The following is a 10923-nucleotide window of genomic DNA, read 5'->3' on the forward strand; positions in this document are numbered from 1 at the left end:
TGCTTCTTCATTGCGTAAAATAGCAGCTAATTCATCAAACAATATATCTCCTTTGATTGTATTGAAGGCACTTTTGATACCTCTAAAAACTGATGGTAAACCTTTAATAGCACAAAACACCAGATCATTTTCCTCAACATGATATCCAACAGCTTCAAGCCTCTGTGCACAATTTCTAATCTCATCTAAGTAAGAGTCCATGGTTCCAGTCTTAGTCACACTATACAAACGACTGCGTAACTCATGAATATGTGATTTAGAGAGAGTATTGAATCGATGTTCCAAAGTCTGCCAAACTTGTGAGACATGCTCAAGCCCCAAAACATGTGGTAAAGTTGAAGCAGAAAGACTCGCAGTTAAACAAGACAAAAGCTGATTATCAACTAAAGTCCAGAGAACAAATTCTGGATTCGAAACCCTAGCATTTGAAGAATCAAGTATCGTAGGTGCCGGTGATGAAATTGAACCATCAAGATAACCTATATATCCATTAGCACGTAAAGCGTTCACCACTTGAGTTCGCCAAAGTAGGTAATTACCTGATTCAAGCTTAATATTGACCAAGGAATGAAAATTAGCAACCAGAAAAGCAAGAGCTGGGGGAACAGTTGCAGAAGAAGTCGCAGAAGACGTAGAAGTAGAAGACTGAGATTGAGATGTAGCCATGACTTTTCTCGAGATCTTGACGGAAGTATGAACGGAGAAAATGCAGAACAAAGTGAAGTAGATCTGGACTCACGTCAGCGGCTTTGATACCATGATGAAATTCTGAATCTAAGAATAGCAGAGAGAGAAAAAGATGAAACCCATTTCTTATTTCTATATGAATCGGTTACAAGACTCAGAGAAAGCACACCTATTTATATCACCTCAACTCAGCCTCCTATTGGTTTACAATAACCCCACATGGCTTGATGAGCTGGACACTATCTCTAGTTACATGAAAACCAAATACAACTGAAATGAAATGCAAATACAGATGAACCACATAACCAACCAACTAACTGACTTTAACTAGTTCTGTTCTCTTCACAGAAGCATCCCAGAAATTTGATTTCCGTAGAATTCTAGGACAACAAGATTCGGAAGCACGTGTCGGAAACTCTTAGGAAAAGTCCCAGTGAGTTTGTTACCACCGAGATAAAGTTCCCTAAGGGATGAAAACCTTGTAAAATCAGGTAAAGTACCACTGAGTTTATTCGAATCAAAATTCAAGATTTGTAACGACTTCTCCGACCCCGACAATTTATCAAGAACTACTGCAACTTGTTCGGTCACATGGGACCATTTCAGTTCCAGCGATTCCAAACGACTCAAATTAGCAAAAGACTTTGGAATTCTACCAGCGAAATCATTATACGCAAGATTGAGATGCACAAGGGATATCATTCTCCCGAAAGCATCAGGAATCAAAGAAAACATATTATTGTTAGAGAGATCAACGACGGTGAGATACAGAGAAGAATTAAGAGGATGTGTTGGAGGAACTTGATTCGGAAGGTGGCAATCGCTTAAGTTCAAGTATTCCAAGAGAGGGAGATTGTCACTAACTAATTCAAGCCAATTGGTTGCTTCACTTAGGTCAAACGTGCTAAGATCAAGGTGTCTTAACAATGGAAAATAAGAAAGCCATTCAAGATTCCCACCACTCAAGTTATAATTCCCGCCTAGAGAAAGATACTGTAGACTGGAAACGTTTCCAAGATGATGATTAGGAATTGGGGTGTAATTCCCACCAAAGTTATTTCCACTCAAGTCTAGATACTTCATATGCTGCAATTCAAGTAATGAAGGACTAATCTTACCGGTCAGAGACCATGTACTAAGATTGAGCACGGCTACATGACCTGTGTGATTGTCGCACTTGACTCCTCTCCATTTGCAACACTCCTTTTTATCGTTTTCGCTGCCCCATGAGGAGAGAGAGTCGCCATCATCTCTAAGAGTTTCTTTGAACTTGAGGAGAGCTTGTTTCTCCTTCCCTATGCATCTGATTTTCGAATTTGACGTGAGTCCAGAGGAATTTTTGTTGAATGCCAAAAGCATAACAACAAACAAAATGAGCATTTTAGTGAACAAGGTGGCCATAGTTAGGACCAAAATCAAGCGAAAAAATAAAAGCCAATGAGGATTTGTGCTTGTTGTTTCCCTTGAGTTCTCTTAGCCATGGCATAACCACTTTATATATATATATATATATATATATATATATATATATATATAGAGGAATTTTCAAGTGAGGGATCCCTCATTTTGTTAAAATGAGGGACTTTCATTTCCCGATCAAATTTTGAAAATCCGAACCGTTCAATGTGTGCAGAACGTAATTTTAAGGGTCCCTGCGAGAAATCAGCAAAAAAAAGACCGGGAAGGGCGTCACCCGAGCAGTTTTTTTTGAACCGTTCAATGAAAACTGCTCGGATGAAGCCCTTCCCGGTCATTTTTTTTGCTGATTTCTCACGGGGACCCTTAAAATCACGTTCTGATCACTTTGAGCGGCTCGGATCATCGAAATTCAATCGGGAAGGAGAGTCCCTCATTTTATTAAAATGAGGGATCCCTCACCGGAACCTAACTCTATATATATATATATATATACACATTTAAGTGTGGGTGTGTATTGGCTGATATGTTTAGTGACAAAAACATTGTCGTCACAAAGATGTCATTAAAAGAAAGCGACAATTTTCACAAATGTGTCGCTAATGCTTGTTTGCTTTAGTGACAAACATAAAGTTGCAACTATAATTTTAGTTATGGAAACAAACTAGAAAAAGACCCCAAAATAATGACTTTGAATGATGGGCACAAGTATTGAACCCATGACCTTCATGACGGTGCTGACGAACAAGTATTTTCTTGGTGTTTTTTTGCGGCGATCGACTGGGACTTTGTCAAAGAATTCTTCTAAGACTGGAATACTGAGTAAAAGTGGGAGATCACTATTTTGACATAATATCCTCTCTTCTTTCCTTGGGTTTGTTAACTTATTATGTACTCTTTCCGTCCCTTATTTAGAGTCCAGTATTTTATTTTAGACTGTCCCTTAAATAAATGTCCATTTTGTAAAGCCAGTGGGTAAAAGTTGATATATTGTCTATTTTGTCTGTAAAAATATATTCTATTTTGAAAAGTTAATGAGTAAAAGTGTAATGATTATGGATAAGTAGAGAAAGTGGAAGAAAAAATTGATGTGAAAAGTATAATGATGATGTCTTTTTAATAAGTTGGAGTTACGAAACAGGACACTTAAAAAGGGACGGAGGAAGTATAATTGACTTGGGTTTGCTTGGCAAGGAAAAATTTGATTACCAGGAAACTCGATCTTAACCCATTTTTTTCTACCAAAGAAAGAAAAGATAATTTTCACACTTGACTTTCTCATAAATTAATGCACTATACAATTTACATTGTTTTAGTGCTTGTGAGTACAGTTCTAAGCACTGAATGATACAGTATGTCCATACTACAAAATTTGTCACTACGTAAATGGTTAGAAGGAGGAAATATTATTTATTAATCTGATACTCTCCCACAACTAGTAGATGTGAATTATTCCAATTTACATCCTTGGAAAAAGTGGTTGAGGTCCTACGCAAAGCCAGGGATAGAGCTGGGATTTTATCCCAGCAGTGATGAAATGTATACTAATAAAAAACTTAAAAAGATGAACTACAATATAAAAAGTCATTGAATCTAGAAAAAATTAAAATTACATAATAAAAATTATAGTAAATGATGTTTGTCATGTGCACGTATAGTACCAAAAAATACTAATTTTAATTTAATCTATCTACTAAAGTGAGGTATCTTAAATTGTGTCCGACACTCTTTTATGTCGTCAAAAGTATCGATGATAGAATCAGCGTCAAAACTTCTAGCTATGTCCTTCCCAATATTTGCTATCAAGAAACTTGTCAGAAAATCATCTTCCATCCTATATAGTGTGAAGCTTTTTTTTCTTAATTTAGATCTTATCTTTTTAATACTTCACTTTGGCCTATTGAATTTAATTTTGAAATTTTTTTTGGGCCTCCATTCTTGAAAGAGAAAAAAGAGGATTAAGGACTAGTATATAGCAAAAAATAATGAAAAAAATTTAGCGGGCACAAGTCTATATAAGTTGGGTTAATTTTTTTTTTACATAAAATAATTGCATTTTCTAAAATCAACCAAATAAAACAGAAATAGAAAGGAAATCATTCCTAAAATCCCTTCTATTCATATTCCTAGCCTTCCTCCTCCTAAACTAGCTTTATTTTTGTGGAAGGTGCTGCATAAGATTATCCCAACTAAATTAAGTAGTGTTGTTCAGGAGAGGCACGTACGGCACTTGTCGGCAGGAGACTTGGTCTGTCCGGCGTGTGGATCGGACGTGAGGAGACTGTTGAATCATTTATTCTTTGAATGTGACTCTGCTGCATGCGTGTCGTCGATCGTTTGTGAAGGGCGTGACATCTTTGGGTTTGAATTTTACAGTAGGGAATTTTGGTTCCGTTCAAGGAATGGTTTCTAGAATTAACGGGATTCGCAGGGCGCTTGATAGGAGCATTGTCATACTGAAGAAGTCTGTGTGTTACACTACAACAAAAATGGTCTATCGCGACGAAAACTGGCGACGAAATCCAAAATTCGTCTCCAAATGGTACTTTTTGGCGAGGAAATCGGATTTCGTCGTTAAATGTGACTTTTTTTGCGAGAAAATTGAATTTCATCGCCAAATGATACCTATTGGCGAGGGAAAAAAATTCCATCGTCAAATGGGGCATTTTTGCAAGGAAATTAATTTTCTGTCGCCAATTAGTACAATTTGACGAGGAAATTAATTTTTCGTCGCCAATTGGTACAATTTGACGACGAAATTAATTTTTCGTCACCAATTCTTAGAAAAAATTTTATTTGAAATAAATAATTCTATTTTCTGTGTATATTACATATATTTCACACATTGGTTAATTTGAAAATTCTGAAAAAACGTCTATATATTTTTGATTTTGCATAACTATCAACAAAGTGTTGGTTGGCCGAGTTGTTGGAGTCATTGTTCAAGAATCAGTGGGTCTCGAGTTCGAGACCTTGCAATCAGTGGGCTAGCCAGGAATTAACGATAGTGAGGACATTTTTTAAACACACTTCAAAAAAAAAAAATTCATAATTAGCAACACTTAAGTTACTAGAGCGCGCTGATGTCTTTGCCAAACCTGTAATTAGGGATATTCTAGGTTTGGTGCAGAAATTTGACTATGTGGCAATCACTGAAGTTACTAGTAATGTTGTAAGAATTGCCCATAATCTTGCTAAGTCTGTGATGTATTAGTGTTTCACGAGTATTGAACTAGTGACCTTCAAGATGGGAACTTAAAATGCATGGTGTTAACCAATAAACCAACTTCATCCTTTGTTCTACATCCTCGTCAAAATGTAAATATAAATATATAACAAAATGGACATGAATTTTTTTTGTAGTTGTCCAAACCTAAGGGCTTGCTGGGATTACCCTGGGCAGACTCTGAGTAGAAACAGCTGTAGAGCTAGCACTGAATGTAAGTGAAAAATAACTATCTTTAATGCTAAGTTTCTTTAAAACACCACGGATGTAATCCGTATAAAGATTTCCGGATTGGTTGGCAGAACTAGCTATGGAGCTAGCTAGCACTAAGTGTAAGTGGGAAGAGAGAAACTTATTCACGGAGGAGCCGTGAAGAAGTTATTTATGGTCCCGCACGATCTAGGCCGTCAGTTTCGGCTTTAGACAGTCCGAATTTAAATAAAACTTTTCCGGGAAAGAGCACATAATACTTTTGGACAGTCGCGATTGGCTCCGTAAACAACTATTCACGGCTCCGTCGGTAAAAAGATTTTCTCAAGTGGGAAATCACCGTCTTTAATGCTAAGTTTCTTTAAGGCACCCCGGACAGATAAGATTTCAGAATGGAGTGTTTGTGGCCTAGTGGGCACATGCTTCCTCCGTCACTGAATCGGGAGGAAAATTTTGCTTGGTGTTTTTACGAGGGAGACTGGGAATTTGTCAAAGAATTCTTTGGTTGGGAGAACTACATACTAGCTGTGGAATACTGAGCAAAAATGTCAAAATGTCACCATTTTGACATTTCTTCTCTCTACATTTTCTTTCCTTGGGTCCGTGGACTCGTTATGTAGAATTGACTTGGGTTTCCAACCGAATATAATTTTTCACACTTGACTTTCTCATTAATGCACTTTACAATTTATTGTTTTAGTGCTTGTGAGTACTGTTTTAAGCACTGAACGACAAATTTTTAAGTGCATTTATAAAAAAATAAAGTACAAAAATCATTACCTTTTTTCAAGTACGAAAACATTCAGTTGAAACCCCTTTTTTTATCTTTTGACAACTCAGATTGTCAGTTTACGTGCATTTCATCTAAACCTACGAGACATTTTCCAACGTTTATTACTGGAGCTCATTTCATTAAAACCAGACAAACTTGATGGTCCCTTAAAAGATTTCTATTTGACTTTGAAGGAGCATATTTTTTAGTTTAAGTCTTAACAGCAAAGATGTTCCAGGATCTTCGATAGCTATAATGCAACTCAATGTTCTCCATTCACCCTTGCATAAGAGAAAGAGCAACTTCACAAAATTAATCTTTCATTTCTATATTCTTTCACTCTTAGAAGGATAACATTGTAACTTCCTATCACAATAATATTAAAAAAAATAGAGTGTGATTATGAAGAGGGAGTGTCGAATCACTACCCTTCTTTGTTTCCATGAATACTCTCTTCCGAAAGATTATTCATTACTTCTGGTGTATACTCTCTCTCCTCACCTAACATTATTATCAAAGAATGTTACGGATTTTTTTGGATGTATGTTACACGTAGTTTGGTAAACTGGTACGCATATTTTTTGTTAGATACGAATGGGTGTACCTTGGAAGTATGTATGGTACGAATAGTTTTGGGGATGGTACGCATATAATTTTACTTCCCTTTCACGAGTGTTTTTTGGTAGATGGTAAGCATGTTTTTTTTTTTTTTTGGCTCATTAATTAAGCATTATTATAATATCAGTTTACTTTTTCTTTTTCTTTCAAAGTTTCAAATAGGTGTATGACTTTTTCTTTTTCTTTCAAAGTTACAAATAGGTGTATGGCATACCCCAAAATAGTTACACATTTTTCTGTTCTTTTTAACTAGTTACCCTTTTTCATTTTGGTTAATTACTCTTTTTTTTGGACGAGCTAAGCACTTTTTTGGTAACCAAAATTTTGGAGGTGTGCACTTCTCCATTATTCTAATGCCACATGCTAATTATATTAAACAAAAGCATTACGTTAATTAAGCAACAACCAACGACAAATATTAACGGGGAACAAAAAAAATAACCTCACAGTATCCTTATAATTTCGGGATTTAAACAAAGTCCTGATTAAAACAACACATGAAGCAACAAGAGATTACTAAAACTTAATAATTCGAGAAAATAAGCGCCCTATATCCGATATCTGGATTTCTAGGTCCGGGAGCGATCTATATATATCCGCCTCCCATATGTCCCTAACGAACAGGCCGCGGTTAAAATACAAATGGAAAGATAGCCTTGACATCTTCAGGAAAGTCTTCAAATTTGGAGAGGTACCATCTCCTGGTGCCATAACTCCTTCCCATCAACAGTATGGCTGAGCCTAGGGTGAAGGAGACTGCACTCCATGTCTGAGCAATGCAGGAGACCCCTATGAACCCTAGAATCTCAAAGAGATAGTGTGGGCATATCACCAGACTAAACAAACCCCCCTTTGGAATCTTGTAGTACTCTTGCTTGCCCTCACCCCTCAAGTTAGAAAGAAGGCAATGGTGGTAGAAATTACCACTCAGTCCCACGAGAAAGATGGCGATTCCGGGATATTTCAGGTCAACCTGGGGCTCCATGAGGCCCCGGTTGAGGTGTTGGGCGTATATCATGAGTGCGGTGTTGATGAAATAGTTGAGGGAGATCATAGTTGCTATGTCGACGAACATTGGGCCGCTGTATTTGTGAACGAAGAGCACCTACAAAACAAATAATAGCTAGCTATCATCAAACATTTATCTAAGACTTGTTAGGTTTTTTTTTTGTAACAAAAAGTGATCAGTGCCATGTGCACGTATCAAGTTTCAGATGTGTCTGAAACCGTTCGATGCATGTGGGCTCTCCATTATTTTGTAGAGCTATATGCATTGGACGATAATACATCTGTGTTTGAATCTGTGCCCCCAAGTCTTTACACGTATAATTGCTCCTTTTGTAATTTTCTTAAAGAAATAAGCTATGTTTGTGTTCCACGATTAAATCAAGTGCTAAGTCCCAGAGATTGGGATGCATTTGGTTTGGTTTATAGAATAGGACCTGGATCCTCTCTAATTTCTTATAAATAACTGGACCGGTCTAGTTTTGACAGTTCGGGCTTCATTCAAAATCAACTTTTGAAGGCGAGCTCATTGAGAACTTTAACCATGCTAAAAATCATATTGATTGACCATCAATCCATATTATTTTAGAAGATATCTATATTGAAATAAACATTCACATCGAAACCAGAATGGGAAACGCTATAGTGTAGCGGTCATCCATCTCAGCACAAATGGCTCAAAGACTATGTTAATTCGAGCTCCTATAAATCTGAGCCGTCCATTGCCAAGATGGAGGGTGCACTACAGCACTCCCGGATATCGAAACCCGTTATTTGACGATAAATATGATCCGAGCACCTCTTGGTCAATATATAATCAACGTGATTCTAAGCAGGATTGAAGAAGTTCTCGTTGATCTTGACAAAATGATTGATTTTGATTATGAAAGAGGGCTTCAGACGAACCCCAAATGTAAAAAACTGGACTCGTCCAGTTTTTTATCAAACTAAAGAACCAAATGTTTTTTTTTTTTTTTTAATACTGTTTTGCTTATTATTTTTAACTTCTGATCATAATTATTTACTTTTCTTGATAATCAAATAAATTTAGCCTGGCCAGAAAAATTTGAGAAGTAAAAAACTTGGACAAAATTTGAAGAGAAACAGAGTAAATCCAGGATTAGGACTGGGGAGGGAGAAATTGTTAAAAGGGAATTTTGTGTAAGGCGATGTTCAAAAAATAATTTCGTTTTTTTTACAGAATAGTTTTAACAATTGGAGAACTAAATTTGAGATATATAGTCAATACCATGTATCAAAACACATGTATCATAAAACACAACTCTAGATACAACTGTATTTGAAGCCGTTCGATGCATGTGAATCCATGTGCATTGAGTGGCTCCGGATACATTAAAGTTATGTAAGTAGCATTGCTCCTTTCCGAATTCGGTCCATTTTTCTTACTTTACTGGTTATTAAAAAAAAAATCAAAGTAATTAAAAAATTGAAAAAATAAAAAATCCTCTGGAAGAAAAGGTTTCCAAAAAAAAAAATTTAGAGAGTGGTAGCCCAGGGTAGGCACCATGTATTTCCTTGCTTTGTTGAGTTCCAATCTCACTAACTATCTATTGACTTTTGCCGGCAAAAAAAAAACCCACGTATCAAAACACATGAATCATAAAACACAAACACCGGATAAAATTGTCTGGAGCTGTTCGATGCATATGGACCTATGTGCATCGGCTCCGGATACATTAAAGTTATGGAAGAAGCATTGCTCCTTTCCGAATTCGGTCCATTTTTCTTACTTTACTGGTTATAAAGATAAATCAAAGTAATTATAAAAAATTGAAAATCCTCTGGGAGAAAAGGTTTCCAGAAAATAAAATTTGGAGAGTGGTAGCCCAGAGTAGGCAGTAGGCACCATCTCACTAAAAAATAAATATCCACAACGACCATGAGAGAGAGAGAGAGAGAGAGAGAGAGAGGGGTACCTCAAGGGTCCTTTTAAGGAAATGGATGGTAAGTGCAGATTTAACCAAAATAAACCTGAGACCCTGGTTTGGAAAAAGGCAGAAAGAGGCAAGGCCAAAGAGAAATGCTGGGAAATACACCATGAACATGCCTTTTCTTCCCGAAACTTTGAATGTAGATTTTTGGGACCCAACGTTCCAAAATTTGGAGTACTGCAACTGGTTTCCTCTGATTTCAGTTATCCCATTGTTCCCTAAGAATGCTACAGTTAGCACAGACATCACCATTACAAACCAAGTGGGTGGGTATATCAATCCTTGCAATATAGAACTCTCCATGCTCTCTCTCTCTCTCTCTCTCTCTGCGCGCATATATGGGCGCCTGTGTCAAGGATAGATCATATATTATAGGATCTGGATCCTCTCAGAGGTCCTTAGACGTTGGACTATAGGTGATATTTATAGGGGTTCCGATCTTCTCCTCAAGTTATTCAATGCCCATACGGCACCGCCACACAATACCTCATGTCTACCTTTAATTCCACATTTTTGTGGGGTTCGAAACTAGTTAAGTATGAGAATCTCATAACAATGTGCAATGAAAATATGTTTGAGGCACTGCCACATGGTGCCCTATTCTCTCGGATTCTTTGCTCATTTACTCCTTTTTTTTATAGCATTGGGGATGCCGTTGGGATCTCTCTGATTCTTTGCTCATTTACTCCTCTCTTTTTTTATAGCATTGGGGATGCCGTTGGGTCGTGGCAGCAGAGGAGCTCCATCCTCATTTACTAGCTTCCTGCCGTTGCATTGAGGGCTGCTACTCCCCCCCCCCTGACACACACACCCCCCCGGCCCCACCTTCTTTTTCCCAATTTACCCCCCCCCCCTCCCCCCTCTCTCTCTCTCTCTTCCTTTTTTTTTTTCCACTTTCTGCTTCTTTTTTTCCCTTTTCTTTTCCAGTTTTTTTTTTCATTTTCTTTCTTTCCGGTTTGAATTTTTTTTTCTTTTTAATAATAGGTTCAAGTCTAATTCTAGGCTTTGTAAAGTAATTGAAAGAAAAAAAGTGTTTC

The 10923-nt window shown here is 37.1% G+C and overlaps 2 protein-coding genes across 2 annotated transcripts; both read right to left on the minus strand.

Annotated features, from left to right (window-relative positions):
- Positions 1–1029: 1029 nt before the first annotated feature.
- LOC131299813 (receptor-like protein EIX1) lies at positions 1030–2088 on the minus strand. Its single transcript, XM_058325387.1, has one exon. It carries the CDS (start codon positions 2086–2088, stop codon positions 1030–1032), a length of 1059 nt encoding a protein of 352 aa, XP_058181370.1.
- Positions 2089–7347: 5259 nt separating this feature from the next.
- Positions 7348–10365, minus strand: LOC131301213 (steroid 5-alpha-reductase DET2-like). Its single transcript, XM_058327386.1, has 2 exons — positions 9872–10365; positions 7348–8034 (listed from the first exon to the last, which is right to left on the minus strand). The coding sequence occupies exons 1-2, from the start codon at positions 10220–10222 to the stop codon at positions 7561–7563; spliced, it is 825 nt and encodes a 274-aa protein (XP_058183369.1). The 5' UTR covers positions 10223–10365; the 3' UTR covers positions 7348–7560.
- Positions 10366–10923: the final 558 nt, after the last annotated feature.

This window comes from Rhododendron vialii, chromosome 9a, assembly GCF_030253575.1.
Source record: "Rhododendron vialii isolate Sample 1 chromosome 9a, ASM3025357v1".
Lineage (NCBI taxonomy): Eukaryota > Viridiplantae > Streptophyta > Magnoliopsida > Ericales > Ericaceae > Rhododendron > Rhododendron vialii.

Excerpts from the sequence above, each read along its gene's own strand:
- LOC131301213 (XM_058327386.1), bottom strand. The coding sequence starts at position 10,222 with ATGCGCGCAGAGAGAGAGAGAGAGAGAGAGAGCATGGAGAGTTCTATA. Across the intron at positions 8,035-9,871 it reads TCCTTAAAAGGACCCTTGAG|GTGCTCTTCGTTCACAAATA; the intron begins GTACCCCTCTCT and ends TTTGTTTTGTAG.
- LOC131299813 (XM_058325387.1), bottom strand. The coding sequence starts at position 2,088 with ATGGCCACCTTGTTCACTAAAATGCTCATTTTGTTTGTTGTTATGCTT.